The 19,077-nt window shown below is 33.3% G+C and overlaps 3 protein-coding genes across 3 annotated transcripts; 2 read left to right on the forward strand and 1 right to left on the reverse strand.

Moving 5' to 3' along the window:
* Nucleotides 1-8,198: 8,198 nt before the first annotated feature.
* Nucleotides 8,199-9,762, forward strand: LOC104792880 (pentatricopeptide repeat-containing protein At2g40240, mitochondrial). Its single transcript, XM_010519138.3, has one exon. It carries the CDS (start codon nt 8,517-8,519, stop codon nt 9,522-9,524), a length of 1,008 nt encoding a protein of 335 aa, XP_010517440.2. The 5' UTR covers nt 8,199-8,516; the 3' UTR covers nt 9,525-9,762.
* Nucleotides 9,763-10,592: 830 nt separating this feature from the next.
* Nucleotides 10,593-12,685, forward strand: LOC104792881 (GDSL esterase/lipase At2g40250-like). Its single transcript, XM_010519139.3, has 3 exons — nt 10,593-11,376; nt 12,003-12,273; nt 12,360-12,685. Exons 1-3 carry the CDS (start codon nt 10,750-10,752, stop codon nt 12,545-12,547), a joined length of 1,086 nt encoding a protein of 361 aa, XP_010517441.2. The 5' UTR covers nt 10,593-10,749; the 3' UTR covers nt 12,548-12,685.
* A 1,183-nt stretch (nt 12,686-13,868) lies between these two features.
* LOC104792882 (uncharacterized) lies at nt 13,869-15,955 on the reverse strand. The gene is made up of 5 exons (XM_010519140.3): nt 15,326-15,955; nt 15,124-15,200; nt 14,991-15,027; nt 14,783-14,885; nt 13,869-14,703 (listed from the first exon to the last, which is right to left on the reverse strand). The coding sequence occupies exons 1-5, from the start codon at nt 15,651-15,653 to the stop codon at nt 14,013-14,015; spliced, it is 1,236 nt and encodes a 411-aa protein (XP_010517442.2). The 5' UTR covers nt 15,654-15,955; the 3' UTR covers nt 13,869-14,012.
* Nucleotides 15,956-19,077: the final 3,122 nt, after the last annotated feature.

The raw sequence follows: 19,077 nt of genomic DNA on the forward strand, positions 1-19,077 counted from the left end.
CACTTCTTGATCCGTTGGTCCGAAAGTTTTACAAGTTCTTTATTTTGTAAATTACTCTAGTTTTATAAGTTCTTGGAATGTAGATTTTTTAATTTTTAGCGCATATGTTTCTCCATAAGCACAGTAATTTAATTATTTGTGTTATAATATTGTTTTTGAGAATTTTAGCAACGTAGTCAGACTTTTAAAATGTAATTAGGTGTAGTTTTGGTTGGCTAATATGAGTTAGTATCGAATATGGAGAATGATTAACTAATTTTTGTTGAGATGATCAAATATTTCGAGAATATCTGGTTGATCTGTGGGTATTGAGTGGATTTGGAGATACATAATTTGGTCAGTTAAAAACTGGTGGATGAAGTTTCGTGGACGTTCGCGCATATTTCTACCGTCCGTTCAAATAAGTACATCAACCATCACATATGGTAATACATTGACCATCTGATATATATATACGGACTTTCCTTGACAGCGCTTATTGATTATAAGTGATCCTCAGATCCTCTATGAATTTTCCATGTAAAAAGAACTGAAGGCAAGAAAGAATGTCCAAAACGTAGTAAAAACTAGTGTTTGGCAAAGGTTAAAAAGTACACATATTTCAAAAGTGGTCGTAAAATGTCATGTAGCTGATTTTCTCTATTTACTGAAGTATATATTAAAAACATGCTACTATTTTTAATTCTGAACAGTCGTTGAATTGATGTGTTACGGTGTGAAATGAAAAAGAATGATTGACAACTTAAGTAGGAAAACATTTTTTTTTTTTAATGCATGTTAACAATGTGTGCAAGTAACTCGTCAACTTAATAATGTGTTTTCGTAATTTAAAAGAAAATATCCCTTTTGCACATATGATATTCAATATTTATAATTACCATTACATTGTTAGCATATGCTTTAAGATCTTTTATGAAATATAAAAGTCTCAACTATTACTGACCGCTTCTAGATCAGTATTCTTACCGATATGTCTTGTTACCACAAATATTTATCGTTTTATTACATTAATCAAAGATTATGTCATGTGAGCAAAATACGCTAGCGGAGGAAAAGAAGGGACTCACTCGACAAAATCTAACAAATTTAAAGGTTTAGAGTTGCAGTTACAACCTTTCTTGTGTAAGAGTTATTTGGATGTATATAAAGGGCAATATTAATGAGAATAAAATGGTTGTGGTGGCGGTTTACACAATATGATGTGCCTTGTTGTTTGGGCGTTGGCGCATGTGTCTAAAACAGTGAAAGATTTGGTGCCAAGATTCTCATGGAATAGCTTTATTGCACAAAGACAAAAATATACTCATGGAATATTATATGATATACATACTCTTCCACAATTATGCAAAATTTATCTAGAAGAGAAACATCACAATTTATTTCCTTATTATTCTAATTATAGTCATCTTTTGGGGAGCTTTTTTCCCAAAATTGTGAATTATTTTCCCACATTGCTGCTACGTTACTATGGAAAGAGACACGAACATACCGAAAGATCATCTGAGGAATTTAATTTTCAAATGGTAACCAACGAATTAATATAAATTAACCATTTGTGCACTTTTAAGTGAAATCATATGTATAGATAATTCATAATTCTAAAGCAATGCCACTTTTTTCTTTAAGTTTTACTGTAGTGGTCTAGTCAATTCTAGCATGGACCCATAAATATTTAACGTGGTCACTCGTATAGTGTATATGATCTACTTTTCTTTTAAGTCATATATTTTTTTTCGGTATGATATAAAGCTTCTTTATTCAATGATGATAGAACAGTGTTACTTACTACTTCGGCCCTACAAATATTACCTGTTCTTATAAATCATCCAGAATGTGATAAGTAGAGTCTGAGAGCTTTAAGGATCGATCAAATTTTAATACGATGGAGTTTCTTATAAGAAAGAAGATGCATTGAAAGCATATATCGAATGGGTGTTGTATATGTACTATTAATCACATTACAACGTCTCAATATATATTGTTGCAATAAATGTCCGAGTAATTCCTTATCATTAGAAGAAATTAGATGGCGGGATAACGAAGGTGGTGTGTGGTGGTGTTGTTCAAGTGATAGAGAATTGTCTAGATATCAAGTCTCCCTATCTTCAACTATTATTGCGGTTATCTTCAACTATAATTGTCTACAAATACCAGATAATGAATTGGTTGTCCGGGAGCTTGTGGTCGAGTGGTAGGGAGCGGGACTGGGACGCTACAACGTTTCAGGTTCGATTCCCCTGCTGAGCGAAACTAAATCACATTTTCCTAGACACCTTTACACGGATATGGGCCTATCTAACGGCCCATTTGAATATCCGGAGAGAGGGTCTATCCGTGGGCTGCACCTCCCCCGGAGATTAGTTTCGGGTCCTCCATATGCATGCATGGGGATTTACTCTGAGTTAACAAAAAAAAAATTGGTTAGAGTTTTGGTTTAAAATTTATCTCTATTACAAAGAGAGAAGGGAAAAAAAAAAGATGGTGGAGTACATTTCACATTCCCATTAATGAAAAATTAAAGAAGATGATTCGGTAATCCATAAAATGGGTTTATATTGTTTTGATTCTGTTTATGAAAAGAAATAAGCAAGATTTGGGAAGATTTTGTACCAAGAAAAAAAGGTGAGAAGATTGCTTTATGGGGAACAAACTAAAAGGGTGACTTGATATGGTATGCACATGTTACGGTGGTCATGTTTTTTTTTTTTTTTTTTTTTTTTCCTTTTCTTTCTTTAACACTCAAGGAATCTAAAGTAAGTCATCTACGAACTCTGGTCGTATATATTAATAGAGTAGATGCATGCTGAAAAGTGAGAGGCACTTTCCATACAATATAGACCTTGTATTCATGTTGGTGACGCCAACGACATGTTAATTTGAACAAGGAGAAAAGCTCGCATAACGATGAAATTGAAAGAGAAATAAAGGTAAAAGTGATATTATGACGGTGACGCTGGTGTTGCTCGAATTTTCGAAGTTGTTATTCCTTTCAACCAAGTACCCGTCGTGTATTTTCCGAAGTTAAATATACCGTCGGCTCATTTTGTTGCAGAGACAAAGACACAAACAACATTATACTAGTGTACGTGAAGTTCGGGGAATGGTGGTTGGTGATTTGATAATGACAATAGCAGGATTGGCCAACATATGTTTTTTGGTTATAAATTCCGATTTAAATTCAAATTAGATTTTAAAAGTGGCTACGTGAACTTCAATTGCATATATATTTTTAAAATTTCAAACTAGAGACCATATCGTAATCTAGCATTGCATTTTCCATTGCATATCACTAAGTTTCTTATTTTCATATAGACCATATCGTAATCTAGCATTGCCTTTTCCATATGATTTCGCTTATATATCCCAAAGGACAACCACATTTAGTCTTTAAAATTTGGAAACATCTTTCAATTTGTTCCGTCATAGTATCTTTTGGAATTTATGTTGTTTTAGCTTAACTTTAGACTGACACCACACAACTTTCACCCTCGTTTAAGCTCAACTTATATATTGTACACATGTATAGATCGAGTTCTAATGTTACATACCTAGCTATTTTTTTGTGCTAATAGCACTTATAAATACCATCGCATTTTAACCATACATTTGCTAAATATCAATTTTAAAAAATTAAACATCAGAATATATATTTTCTCATTAAAATGTCAATATACATGCATATTTAGCCAAAAGAATGATCAATTTCACAAAGTTCACATAGGTAGACAAGCACATATATAGTACGTAGACAACAATTTAATGAGAGTAGACGTACGACTTATACTCTGCATTAGGGCGATCAAGGTGACACGCCTAGAGGTATTCTTGCGGATTAATAGTAACTGAAATTAAATTAAATATTTATAGGCTTATAATTACCAATCATGTATAACAAAACATTTAACATAACATAATCATAGCTCTCATAGAGAGTAGTATCGTTTCACTCCGATGAACAGAAGATAATACAAAAACCTTTTTGATCTTACTCGATGAAAGATCCAATAAATATGACGAAAGTCATATGAAAATAAAGACAAAATCCTTGTCATTAAGTTATTCTTTTTCATTTTCAACTGATCAGTACGTGATTTTCAAAAAGGCGTAGGCCAGACTAAGGGTAAACAAATCATCTCTTTTTCAATTTATATTTATATTTTGCTTAACGTTAGTTTCGTTATTCGTAACGCATAATATCTATATATTTGTAGTTTTCTTTTATAAAAATAAATAAAATAATTTGGGTGTACCCAAAGAAACACCACATGCACATATTATCCATCCAACAATAATTTGGTAGGCCAAGCTCTTGAGCACTGGGCAAGTAGCCAGTAGTATAGCCACCATCCCTTCTCAAATAAACAAGAGTACTACTTCCCACATTATATAAGATTGATCGATCATATTTTATATAATAAGTACGAGAAAGTTCAACTATGCATATTTTCTTAGTTAAATCTGAAAATAAATAAATGAAATTAATGTTTTATCTACAGCTTTGTAACTCACATAGATAATAATGTTTGAAAAGGTGTTCAAATTAATCGCCACAAGTTAGTGCTTATCTTTTACGCCACAACTTAGTTCTCATCTCATATTATCACGGCTTGTTTTTTAAATGTTTGGTTGTGGAAACCCGATTGGCGACGAGACGGTGAATATGTAAATGTGTCTAGAATCAAATCAACTAAGTGCAACTTCGAACCTTGTTTTAGCACCTGACTTCATAGACGTTACATATTTAAGCATATATAACCTTTTATAGAAATTTTTTTTGGTTTTAATGATAATTTTTATAAGAGATTTAAATTTGTATATACGTAATATTAATCTGTATCACTGTATTCGATCATTATAGGGAAACGACTAGGTTACAACTATCTGTTTCAAACAAACAATCACTACAAGAAAATAATTTTATTAAGACGGAATATTTAGTCACAATAAAAAGTATTTAGTCACAATATAAATATTGTTACGAATTTGTGACGATTTTTGAATGGTTGCAATACAATGGTCACAAATTTTTATTTGTAACAAAAACGTCACAAGAGTTGCAACGAATATATTAGTAACCATTTTGTCATCAATAATTACGACACAAAAAGTAACAAAACTGTCTCAATTACAACGTCTTTAAATCGTCACAATTCATGTTTAAAATAACGTTTTAATTATGTATCTTATTATTACAAAACTATAGTCTCAAATGGTCACAAATGATAATTAAAAATTTGTCGCAAAATTTTAACAAATACTCAAAAATCATGATATTTTGTGACTATCATAATGTCCAATCTTATCATTAGAAGTTAGTTTTAAATGGTCACAAGTTATTACTAAAAAATTCATTGCATATGATAAAAATTATAACTAATAAATTAATCTGAAAACAATATTATTTTCTTAAATTTATAATCATACAAATTTTTTATAATCATAAACATTAGATATACATTATAAGCTATCTTTATTTTTACAAAGAAAATAAATCACAAATTCGACCAGATGCACATATTCGACCATAACTTTCATATTATAACTCCTATGGAAACAATCTCAAGCTCTCTGGAAAGGTAAGACTCAGATAATTCCAACGGCGGGTAGATCAGCTTCTGGTACAATTTGTAGCAGTAAGAAACGATTTCACAAGATGACTGATGTTATTTCGCGGATCTGCACAAAATAGGTTTGAGAAACCATGTATAACTTTTAATCTACAAAAAAGGTTACAAAATCCTTCGGGGAAAACTTACATCTATGAGTTGGAAGATTGCTCACCAAAATTCGTCCACAAAAGAGTCCGTTTACCCCTTCTTTTCCACCATCTCCTAGGACATGTAAGATTTGTCATTAATCTCAACTGTGGCTCCTTGTTCTCTTTCTCTCAAATGGTTTACTCTTTCTCTCTCGGTTTAGGAGGCACGAAATTATAAAGAAGAAAACCCTAATCATATCTTAAATAAGTCTTGTTAAATTAGGGTTAGAGACTTGGCTTAATGGGCTTTGTATAACTGACATAACAATTTATACTATTTTATGACTAATGTTTATTCATTTTAATGTCACAAACTGTGACTGACATATCTGTTATAAGTTCATAACTAATTGGCAACAACATATTGGTCACAATGTAGTCATAAGAGTGACGATTAATATTATCGTAGCATATTCGTCACTAAGTGTGACAAACTTTTGTTACTGATTTTTTTCGTCATAATATAGTGACAAAAATACTATGAATTTGTGACAAATAAATGTAATCATAATATCATATTTAAAGTGTCACAAATTTGTGATGAAATTTTTTTGTCTCAAAAATACATCTCAATAAAATTATTTTCTTGTAGTGAATATATATTACGAAACATATTTACATAAAAATTTGCGGTATATATAGATGAAAAAATCTTGATGTATTCAACATGAAAATAACAACACTGTGAGTCTGTGACCTTTGTAATATCATCATCAATTCATCATGTGTGAAACCAAACTAATTAAGGCTCCTTTGAAAGTGACACGAAAGGATGATATACAAACATAGAGCCCTCACATATATACACACATATATAAATGTCTTTACATATATATAAATCGACATGCAAATATATATATATACAAATTTGCGTTGAGATACAAACAAGGAAGAAAAGAAGATTCGAGTGTTAAAATGTAAAAGCCGGTCACCGGCCTCTTAATGAGATCGCGATCATAATTAATGCAGAGAGTGGTTGTAAAGTTGAAACTATAAAAGAGAGAATTTGTCTTTTATGTTTGCCAAAGCTTTCAAATGGTCAAACACTGGTCGGCAGAGGCATTTTATCTTGCATGGAGACAAACTTATAATTCATAATTCTATCTCTACATTATTTCTTATATACCAGTTTATCAACTATGTCAAGCCTGTAATATGGATTTGGAATTTTTTGAGACAAACAAAAATCTTGGATACAAACAAGAAGTAGCGACTGTTAATTATTCTTCGACAATAGCTAGCCAACCAAGTGAAATTTGCAATCTAGTGTAAAATCGAAGACAAAAAGTTATCGACAATAATTTTCTAACTAATTTGAACGTGGGAAAAATCCGATATATGTCATATTAATGGGAAATGACTTTTAGGCTGTGTATTAGTGAAACGATACATAGGGAAAAAGATATTGTGATGATCTCCATTTATGGTCAGTTAACAAATATTTTGATGATCATAGATTCATAGATATGAACCTAATCTATCGGTCATGAGTTAACAAATATTTTGGACTTGACGAAAGTGAGACCCACGGATCGATAGCAAAATTGGAGCCTCAAATAGAAATGTCGGAATGTTACAGAATATATTTCTTGGATGGTTGAAACATCAACTAATTTGCAATGCTTAATATAAAAGGTGATCGAATAAACGTAGTACTAGTTAATCTATAGTATTATTAGGATAAACCTAGATTAGATTTGATTTGCATCTTTACCCCAACATTTTAATGTTTGTTTTCCATTTTTTTTCTCTCGATGTGATAAGTATTGTTTTCTTCTTCTTTTTATCACAACCCCTCTTTTTCGTTTATCTCCTTTCTCGACTTCTTTAATAATCTTTTCAACCATACCAAAAGGATTCCTCGCAAGCAATTGAATCCAAGTCTTTTCACAAAAAAACGAAAAAAAGAAAGAAGAAGAAGAGATATTCTTTAAAAGTATCTTATTCCCAAAATCATATCTTTGTTTTTGTTTGTTTGTTAGTGTTAATCAAATATACATATAAGAATAATCTTTAGCATAAAATATATTAGCAGTTGGTTAGTTTTCTTCACCTAGTGATATACTATAATATATTACTCTCGTTTAACTATAAACTAAGATCGAATATGCAAAAAGAGTTTTCGTCGTGAACAAGCGTTCTTCTTTCCTGCGAAATCATCTTTTATTACCTCTAAGCTATGAGCCTAAACGGCCTTCTACATAGAAACTAAAAACGGGTTCCAAATCAAATAAGAATTTAATAACTTGCTTTCTAAAAAACAACACTAAGCTCAAAAATAGTAGCCACGTTGAAGATTACACTTTTGAAACACATCTCAACTAAAGTTTTTATTTTCTTCCTCCCAAGTCCCAATCAACTTATATAGGTCCTTAAAAAGATAGCATCAATTAGATATCTCTTAATCCTATTTACCTAATTTTCCCTAATCATATTTTTAAGCAAACAATATATCATCAATTTAGGTATACCACTTTATAATTATTTTCAGTGCTACACTTACACATGTGCTAATAAACCTAACAAAACAACTTATAAAACAAAATAAATTCTCTTTCACAGACTTGGATCATATATATTCATGACATTGTAGTCTTTAGAAACGTAATGGGTTGCTGAAAAAAAAAGAAGAAACGTAATGGGTTTTTTTATAATGGGCCTCTAGTACCAGAATAAAAGCCCGTTATATCGTAGCCCCAATACTGAACAACCTTCTTCTTTCGGTAACCCTAACGACTGAGAAAACTCAAATACGACGATGTCTCTTCTCCGGCGACGACGACTTGTGAAACAATCAGTTAATTCCAGCTTTCAAATCATCGCCAATCGATCGTTCTCCACCGTGAAGATTCCTCCAAATCCTCGGAGAACCAACGAATTCGACAAACTCATCAACGAAGCTGGTGGCTCCGGCGATTTCGAGACCGTACGCCGTCTCCTAACCAACCGTATAGTGCTTGGCTCTTTCAACACGAGCGACACATTCAAGTTCCTCACCAACACAGCCTCGTACTCCTCCGCTTTAGAAGATCTCCGCCGCGTTTTGCCTCAGATCGACGGCGGTTTCTCTCGGAAAAACGCTTACGACATTCTAATCTCTCGTCTCTGCAAGCTCGGCCGCATCGAAGACGCGTTGATAGTGATCGGAGACATGTCTAACGGGAGATTAGGCCTAACGCCGTCGACGTTTCACCCGATCTTGTGCGCGCTCACTAGGAAGAACAAAATCGAAGAAGCTTGGAGAGTCGTGGAATCGATGAGATCCAGATCTGTTCCGATGGACGTGACGGCGTACAACTACTTCCTCACTTCGCACTGCTACGACGGCGAATTGGAACCGGCGAGCGAGGTGATGCGGAAGATTGAGGAAGACGGGATCTCAACGGATTCGCGTAGCTACGACGCGCTTGTGCTTGGCGCGTGTAGGGCGGGGAAAGTTGAAGCGGCGATGGCGATATTGAGGAGGATGGAGGAGGAAGGCGTTACTGTGTTGTACTCGACGCATGCGCACGTTATATCGGGGTTGGTGGAGGGAGGCTATTATGCGCTCGGTTTGGAGTTTGTGATAGCGCACGCCGGGAAAGACTTGAGGTTGGACACTGAGAGTTTTGGTTGTTTAGCTGGTAAGCTTGTTAAGAGGAAGAGGTTTGAAGAAGCAAAGGTTGTTTTGAGAGAGATGGTTATGAGAGGATTGAGAATGAGTGATGAATTGAGACAGTTCTATGAAAGCCATGTGAGAAACTATGATGATGAAGTTTATGATTGAGTTTGAAAGAAAGATTCTGAGGTGAAGCTTTAGAAACAGAGATGAATGAGAGAGTACAGATTGAAGTATTGGATCCATCAGCTCTAATTTGATAGGGTTATGTCATTGAAACGAAGATGATGTAGAATGTGGTAAGATATAACAAAACCGTATATGCTCTGTTTGTGACATTGATGGCTTCAATTCGAAGCAATTTCACTGCAAATATTGGAATGAACATGAGCTTACAAGATTGTTACTTAAGTTGTTGAATTCAAACCGAGTAAACCAACGGAACTAGGGAAAAAACTATCTAATGCATCGAAAGACTTGTCCAACGATAATGGAATTAAAGAAGACTTAAGTGATGCATTATTAGTATAGCTTTGCTTTGAAGTTACAAAATGGATTATTTTTTGTGATGTGAATTTTTGATTCGATCATATGATGCGTCAAGCGTCAAGTCATAGAAGCGTCAAGGCTACACTTTGCTAATTCAGTTCGTACTTGAAAGTGTTTTGAGTTACAAATTGATATAATTAAACTACATACTCCAAAGTAATTAGGAATCTAGTTTCCCACTGGCCATAGTTTACAATTACATAGTTAATGTGCGCGCATTAAAGGCTTCACCGTGAGCTACTACGTGCCAGCTCTTTGCACGCCTAGTCATTTTCAATAATTTTCTATACTTTATATAGTCTTAATGAGAAAATCACATTCTGATTTTGCTCCATTTATTATAGATTTATAGAAACTTCAAAGTGATGGTCTTATACAGAGACAGAGACGTGTAAACGCATTCAATTGTTTTTCTGCACATGTATTTATGATTTATGTATTTCAGATGCTCTCTCTAACTAACAAAAATGTACGTAGGGCTTAATATTTCCAACTAACATAGAGTTTCTTAATTTAGACAATCATTGCAAATAGAAATTATAAATATCTAATCTAATATATAAAAATTCTCAGATAACCCTAGCAGAAGCTTCTATGTTTTGCAGCCAAATAAGGAAATATAAAAATAATTTATAAATTATTTAACTCCTATTCCTATAATAAAAAATCTGCCACCTCAAGATATATACAAATATTTTTTGTAAATTATTCAACTCCTATTCCTATTGTGAAAAGTTTTTGGACCCCTCTCTCTATATAATACACTTTGGCCATTCCGATCTAACCAAACAAAAAAAAAAAAATCGAAAACTCTCTATTGTCATCATTCCACAAAAAACAAATCATGAACTCTCATCAATACAAACCAATCCTTCTTACATTCTTGATCACTCTTCTTCCCCTCCTCCAACTTCTAAGCCCTACCAATGCGTTACCATCCCCACCAATAACAGCTGTTTACGCCTTCGGCGACTCCACGGTGGATCCCGGCAACAACAATTACATCCCCACTCTTTTCCGGAGCAACCATCTTCCCTACGGCAAATCTTTCCCGGGACAACGCTCCACCGGAAGATTCTCCGACGGAAAACTCGCCACCGACTTCTTAGTCTCCTCCTTCGGGATCAAACCCACTTTACCAGCTTACCTAAACCCTTCGGTCAAACCCTTTGAGCTTTTGACCGGAGTTAGTTTTGCCTCGGCTGGAAGTGGTTTAGATGATCGTACGGCGATGTTATCGTTGACTTTGAACATGGACAGGCAGTGGAGGTACTTCGAAGAGGCCGTGCGGAAGATGAAGAGTTTGGTTGGGGAATTGGAGACTGATCGGGTGATTAGGAATGCTGTCTTCGTGATTAGTGCTGGCACTAATGATATGACTAACAATGTTTACACTCGCGCTCCCGGGAGTTTCATCTCTGTTTCGAATTATCAAGATTTTCTACTTAGCAAAGTCGAAACTTTTGTCCAGGTACTTAGTTACATACTTATCTTTTAAATTTCATATATAGTTTAATAATATTTAACTTATTAGTATATAAATCTTATAAAAATATATAGTTATATCTTTAGAAATATATATATATATATATATATATATATATATATATGATTAAAGTTTTAAAATAGTAACAACTTCTTACGTGTACACGGATCCCACTCATTAAATTTATTCACTAAAGTAAAAAACCTCTCCGCGTTTGCTAATATAATCATTAGATTAGATATAGTTCTTATCACTATTTTAGATAACTATTCTAAAACGTTTTCAATACTTATTGTATTTATTTTGATATAAGTTGTGTCTTTTTTTAATTCTAATATCTATTTACATTGTTGAATATTTTTTCAATTTTCAGTATATTCCTTTCTTCTTTTAAAATTTCTATTTTATAGTATCAATTTTTCTAGAGAACAACCATGATTAAGACGTTTTTATAGGCCCAGTTTTTGTGTCCTTGGGATTGTTCCTCACAGGCCCATATATAATAGTTAGAGTTAGAGACCTCTAATCTAATATGGTCATCTTGTTTTCTCATAGTTACATATATGAGAGAGATCCACTAACATATTTCTAACCTTACAAATGCTTTGCAGAGACTATACAACGCAGGAGCACGAAGGATTACAGTAGCTGGACTACCACCAATCGGATGCCTTCCAGTGCAAGTAACAGTTGCTGGCTTCACTTCTCACAACTTCCATCGTAGGACCTGTACGGAACACCAGAACGCTGATTCTAGGGTTTACAATCAAAAGCTACAGAGTCTAACCTTCCGTCTTAGTCAGAGGCTTAGAGGTTCCAAGGTTCTTTACCTTGATATCTACTCTCCGTTAATAGACATGATCAATTATCCTCGTAAATACGGTAAGTAACTGATTAAGTTTTTTTTTCCTTCACATATTTAGTGAATTTATGATGTAGTTTATAATTTGAGATATTTATATATGCAGGAATAGTGGAAACACTGAGAGGATGCTGCGGGACGGGGTTTCTTGAAGCAGGACCTCTATGCCAGCCAACGTCTCGGACTTGTGACGATGTGTCCAAGTATTTGTTCTTTGATTCTGTGCATCCTTCACAGAAGGCTTACTCTGTCGTTGCTAGTTTCGCCTTACGAAATTTGCTTCCTCGCCTCTAATTCATTAGTATTTTTTATTTCAATTTTTTTCTTAAAACATTATTGGTGTTCTAGCTATTGGTGTTTTGTACGTAACATTACATTTATTTCATCATTTTTGAGGAATACTGAATAGATTAGATTTCTACTTTTTTTTTATAACTGACTCCAAAAAGTTAAATCTATAGAAGCTTTAAATAGAAAATTTTTGCCACTCCAAAATAGTTTTGCAAGAATAATTATACGATGTCAAATATATTAAAAAGAAAAATTGGATCTCTCACGTTACAATATGTTTGACTTAATTAACAATATGGAATATGTATATACTTGTACAAATTATTAAGGACTGAGAAGAGAATGATACAACAAGGACGCATGTTAGTAGTCACAAAACAACAAAATCCTACCATAGTTTTGATTCTCTGGAAATATGTAAATATTCTTAAATATATAAAACGATATATAGCCAAATCTTATTCAAGGCCCGAGATGATAAGAAACGATTATATGCGAATAACAAATAACTTGTTGTCTATCGAGGAGATCAAGACACATCTCTATGTCAAGTACATCTGTCTTCTTGTCTTTCTCTCAATTTTTTCTCTTAACGAAAGTTTTTTTTCCCTTAACCTCACGACTAAAACTAAAATGAACTTTGGTAGGCATCAAAGTTGTGTTTTAATAAAATATAATTTTTTTTTCTATTGTCCTCAGACCCCAAAGCCAAGGTAAGCTCTATATCTTTCTACAAATCGTCAATTTGACTTTTAAAAAAAATAATAATAATAATAATAATAAATAAATAAATTTACCGCTTTGAAGCTAAAGTTTGTTTAGTTTTAATATTTTCCAATCTTTAGTTGTACTTGTATGGAGGTAGGACACGGGAGTCTTTATCACTTTCGCGTACTTCAATTTTATGTTCGAAGCATCAGACTTCTAATTTATCTGAATATCTGATCTGGTTGAAAATAGTATATAGTATTACAGATAAAGCAACTTGGGTTCACTGACTCAACGTTAGTGTATAACTTTTCAGACAAGCTCTCCATGATTGAAAACAAAATATTGGCTTAGGATACTTGTTGTGTGAGGGTGAGTGAAAACGGGAACTACACATACATTTGCAATGTCTCACAAGAAGACACAAGTAAGACAACGTGCAATGTCTTGTAACTCTCAAAATCATATAGACTCACTTATGTATTGCTTGGTTATTATTCAGTAGAAAACAAGTCTCTGCTAGCTCCCAACTCGATCACAATTCACATATATTTAAATATGCATTTAACATCTCGACACAATTATGTGGAAAAATGACAAAAAAAAAAAAAAAAAGTTTTTAAAAAATGTCTATTATTTCCTTAATTATGGGTCTTGTCACAAGTATGCAACGAATGATAAAAGTACAGAACCGTCTTCCATCAACAAGTACCTCAAGATCTCACTTAGAATATACGTATATATATATTGTTATATATATTCACAAAGTGAGATCAAGGGGACTTGCCAAGACCTCAATCTTTCTCTCAGTTTGATCTTCTTTCCTAATGGTTCGACCAAGTTTTGATAAACCTGACGAAGATAATGAAAGAGACAAACCCTGCAGGCTATCGTGATGATTATCATGTTCTTTTTCTTCATTTTCTAACAAGCATTCTCCAAGGTTGTCGTGTGTCCGAGGTACCTTAAGGGACAAGCTTAGATCCAAATCTTGGTTTGACGTGTTGCAGTCATCAGACAATAATACTCTCTTCCTCTTCAGAACGTTCTCAGATCCTTCTGCCACTCGAGCATTCTCCCATTGATAAGAATTTCGTGTTGTAGCACTATGATCTTGTGGTCGTGTTGCGGTGGAGGGATTAGGATTGGATGAAAGGCTCTGTCCCCATGATTTGTTAAACGTTTTCATGCCTTCGAGGAAGCTTCTATGAATTCTTGGAACAACTTCAGCTACTCCATTGTTCTCATTAGCCGCTTCATGAGAATTGATTAGAAACGAAATAGTTTTGTTCTTATCATTAAGAATACTATTGCTAACTCCGTGAACTCTCTCACCAGGTCGTGGGCTAAACAGTGTTTGTCTTGTTCTTGTAGTGTCTCGTGCCGTTAAGCCTCTCCACGGGCTACGGTAGATCTGTCGTCTATGGTCGGTCCAGGAACCGCTACCATATCTGCTGAATACATTTCAAGTTATAAACGAATAATTTTAAGTTTAAAGTCAATAGGCGCCCAATATTTTTTTAAAAATACCCTAAACTAGAAGAAGGCCTTTGATCGAAACTTTGTAGCATTGGAAGTTGGCTAAGGTTGTAAGTGTAACCAGCTCCGTGCTCAAACGAAAATCCTTGATCTCCTAAAGTTATAAGAAAAAGAAGACACAAGAATCAATATCTCGTCGAATTCAGTTATGAAATTTATGATCAGAAACCCTAATTTAACTCAGAAAGAAGTAAATTACCTTGATTCGGGTCATCGGTCTTCTTGCTCCGGTACATCTAGAGAAAAGAAACGTGAAGGTGGAAAATATGAGTCAGATGAAGATAACAATGAAAGATACTATATATGTGCGCATGTGTATATGTTTGCAAAACCTGAAGATGGCTCTTGACATGGGCAATACTTAGCCCCTTAACGTTCATCAGTTGAAGAACAAGCTTAGGTGTTGCTCCTGTTCCAAAAAAACCGTTTAGAGATAATCTAAAGAAATATTAACAAAAAAACCCTAGAAAATTATTGATCTTCATATATGCAATGATCTTGGATATTGATTTATATATGTTACTGAAACTCAACTATCTGGGCCACCCAATCTCTCTACAGCTTGAAGAAAGCAAATATGAAGCTCAGGTGTCCATCTCAGCCTCGGAGTCTTTGAGCGGTTGTACGGCCTCACAGATCCACCATTCTTCTTGATCTGATCATGATGATGATTCTGGTGGCTTCCACTCTCTTCCACATAGCTATTGCTAGATGGACTCTGATCTCCTGATCTCTCTTCTTCATCCTCTTCACCCTCTTCATCCTCCTCTTCATCTTTGTCTTCTTCTATATTGGTGGTGGCTTTGAAGTTGTTAGATAGACAAGTCTTGGAGTTTTCAGAACTTTTGCTGCTTGATCTCATCTTGGTCTCTAGCTATTTGGCTGTTTTTGTGTGTTTTTGTTTTTGTTTTTGGGGTGTAACCTTTTTGGTCTATCTTGGAGTTCTATGGACAAAGTTCAATCAAAGATCACACACTCATACATATGTGTTAGGAATTTAAGGTGAAGACTTTTGAAGGTCTAGGTGTATGACTTTTTGGATGCTTGTATCCATCATTCCTTTTTCTTCCCCTCCCTCTCTCTCCAACTCAACATATATGTTGAAATATATGTATATGATGGCAACGGATATTCTAAATTCTTTTTAATATATAGCTTTTCTTTAAACCAGTGTTTTGTTCTATAGTTATTATATACATCTTAGGGAAAGATAGATCTAGATTTACACCTCATGACAAATATGGTACTTTTACTTTCATTAAACTTTAGTAACTTCAGTCATAACATATATTTAAAAATTAATAATGCCTAATTATTAAGTCAATTCGTTCAGTTTTTGAATATCTTTGTGATAGGGAGTGAAAAGAAACTCTCAAGGATAGAAGAACTTGTCTAAATATTGATCATTTTCTTGGTAATTAAAGATCAAATGTTTTCCTAACAAAGATACATTGGTACATACACCGATTTTATGACATAAATCAAAGGCCAATATAACATGTATATGCTGTGAGAATTCACAATTTTTTTTATTTCTTTCAAAACCAACTGATAATGAATTGAATGATCTATATGTTTTCATTAGATTTTTTCTAACCTGTTTTTTTTGTTTCCATTGGAACTAACTTTTTTTGCAATATAGGAAGAAGGCAAAATTAATGAGGTATACATATTAATTAGATAAATGAAATTTCTTCCATCGTTACAACTCATAAATTAAATTGACTAGAAAAGCAATACATAAAAGGGGATGGTTAGGGGGATGGGCTCGTGACTTCAAAGCCAAAGCTGTGAAACCAGAAAAAAAAAAAAAGAAGAAACCCAAAAGCATAACTAGATACATAGATAGAGAGAGAGAACATAGAGAGAGGAATCAGACAGAAGTTAAAAGGTGCTTGGCTGGGCTGTCTTCACTGAGAGACACGAGAAGAAAATATTGCTACTTGTTTCTGTCACCAACGACAATCACGGGTTTGTCTCCATCTCCACTACTCTTACTATTTCTTATTATCTATAATTTATCTACACATGCGTCTATCTCTATATACATGCAAATAGTACATCTCGCTTTTCGATATATAACTCAAATATAATGTTATTTTTTATATATAATTAGGATAGAGAATATCATAATTTAAGCTAACAAGTCACATGAATTCTCCCGTATCACAGATTCGAACTTGAGATTAAAACGGGTATATTTGTACGCACGTAAACAATAAATATATATAATTAATTAGTACAAACCAAGTAGAGACTTCATATAAACGTTCAGAAAACCAAGTTAAAAAGAAATCGAAATTTCAATTAATTTGAACTTTAAGTTAATTTTACAACTATTTTAAAAGTAATACTATATACGAAACATACTTTTTTCACTTTTGACATACATATTAAATTATGTTTGGTGATTATTTAACATTTTTTATTAATACTAAGATTGGCACTATAAATTTTTTTCATTCGTTTAAATAAATAAATAAACGAGAAATCTGAAACGATGTATTAATATGTTATATACTCAACGTTGTATCTCTACTAATCTCTAACAGCGCAAAACTTTTGACATGCAAGTATACTGTATCAAATTTTTGTGAATGGTGTGACCAAATGTAATGTTGAAGTCATCAGTCAAAAAAATTAGGTATATGACATTTCTTTCTGTTTTTGAAAATCTTTTTGGAAGCCCAATGTCCAGCTAGCCGTAATCGTATCTTTTGTCGTCGTTATGAATTGGTAGGAAGAATTAAAACTGTCGTATATTTTGGTTTTAGTCTTAATAATATTTTACGTTAAGAGTGACGTTCCTCATCTACCCTACTATCCTACTTCCATCCTCAGACAACCCATGAGCAATTATATACGACCCAACAACAAATACCAAATGCTAAGTAATATCAATCACGGTGTTGACCAACAAAAAAAAGTAATATTAATTACGGTATTGCTTTTACTAAGTTAATTAGTTATAATTAATCCGTTGAAATTGACCACGATCGATGCTAATTCATTCAATCATTCTCCTTGACACATATGATGATAATATGAATCAATCAAATTCTAAACGTGGACCAAAGTCTTCGTGCATGTTTTATGTCTCAAAAACTTTTTCAATCTCGGAACCTATAATCTTATGAATAGTATAGGGTGTGTTCTGAAGATCTTAGATTGTAGAAACTATACGGTACTGTACAGTAGAGAGAAATTCAAGCAATATATGTCGTCATGTAATTTTGTTTCAAATTAAATAATGTGTATATATATTTTAAATTAAACGATATATGAAGGAAGCAAAATATTATAATGGGAAAGAATAAGTTAGGAGAGAGCGGAGAGGAATAGAATAATAATGAGATTTGTACGTATTATGCATGGGTTTGCATGCATAGTCACACTACAGCTAAGTAATAAATCAGTATGGCCCAACAGTTTAGGTATTGAAACCACAATTGCGCATATTATATTATTCGTAGTCATATTAATATATCGTTTTTTTGGTATTACATTATTATATAACCATGAGGACAAAAGTCGTGTTCCCAAATTTTTAATAATAGAAACAAATAAAATTTGGACCAGGGCAACTTCGTGGAATGTAGGTTGCTTGTCGAATTAAAAAATTGGGAATTTAAATTTCATATGTGATGCTCTTGAAAATAATTTAATTTTTTATTTTGGGGGAATTCAGTGATGACACATAGGAAAATGGATTCAATCAAACAATGACTGTGGAATATTTTTAGTTTTTTTTTGGTAAGTTTGCAATGATTTTGTGTGAAATTTTAATAAAATAATAATCTCCACAACATCATCTAAAAATCTTTTTTTTTTTTAAATATAGCAAAAGTAAAATGTATTCTTCTAAAATATTCAAAAAATCGTATACTGACCTTAACACGATCTTATATAATAGCGGTTATTAAGGATCTTCTTCTCTACACAACTTGGTCTGCTTATGTAATTTGGCTGCATGTTGAGTTATCTATGAGGTTTAATTGAGGTGTGGAGAGTGAACACCATTACAACACACTTCGTTCCTAAATGGAAATATGACTGTTCTACGTGTATCATTGTGTGTGGGAAGGGAAACTATAGTCAGAACCCGTACGTGTCTTTCCCCTCAAATCACAACATCGAAATATCGACAATAGTTGTATAGAATTTTGGTTTTTCATCGAATAATCACATCCGCGGATGCTAATTAATCCGGCGACGATAAAATCGATAACCCATGTGGGCCAGCCAATTGGGCTCTTCTCTTACCAAATTATGTTTGGTTCAAGTTG

The sequence above is a fragment of the Camelina sativa genome, chromosome 6, assembly GCF_030686135.1.
Source record: "Camelina sativa cultivar CO46 ecotype springtype chromosome 6, ASM3068613v1".
Lineage (NCBI taxonomy): Eukaryota > Viridiplantae > Streptophyta > Magnoliopsida > Brassicales > Brassicaceae > Camelina > Camelina sativa.

What these genes read in the sequence shown, in the direction of transcription:
- LOC104792880 (XM_010519138.3), top strand. Translation starts at nt 8,517, where the DNA reads ATGTCTCTTCTCCGGCGACGACGACTTGTGAAACAATCAGTTAATTCC.
- LOC104792881 (XM_010519139.3), top strand. Translation starts at nt 10,750, where the DNA reads ATGAACTCTCATCAATACAAACCAATCCTTCTTACATTCTTGATCACT. An exon ending in AAGTCGAAACTTTTGTCCAG is followed by an intron (nt 11,377 to 12,002) that starts GTACTTAGTTAC and finishes AATGCTTTGCAG; the next exon opens with AGACTATACAACGCAGGAGC. An exon ending in CAATTATCCTCGTAAATACG is followed by an intron (nt 12,274 to 12,359) that starts GTAAGTAACTGA and finishes TTATATATGCAG; the next exon opens with GAATAGTGGAAACACTGAGA.
- LOC104792882 (XM_010519140.3), bottom strand. Translation starts at nt 15,653, where the DNA reads ATGAGATCAAGCAGCAAAAGTTCTGAAAACTCCAAGACTTGTCTATCT. An exon ending in ATGTCAAGAGCCATCTTCAG is followed by an intron (nt 15,028 to 15,123) that starts GTTTTGCAAACA and finishes TCTTTTCTCTAG; the next exon opens with ATGTACCGGAGCAAGAAGAC. An exon ending in GACCGATGACCCGAATCAAG is followed by an intron (nt 14,886 to 14,990) that starts GTAATTTACTTC and finishes TTATAACTTTAG; the next exon opens with GAGATCAAGGATTTTCGTTT.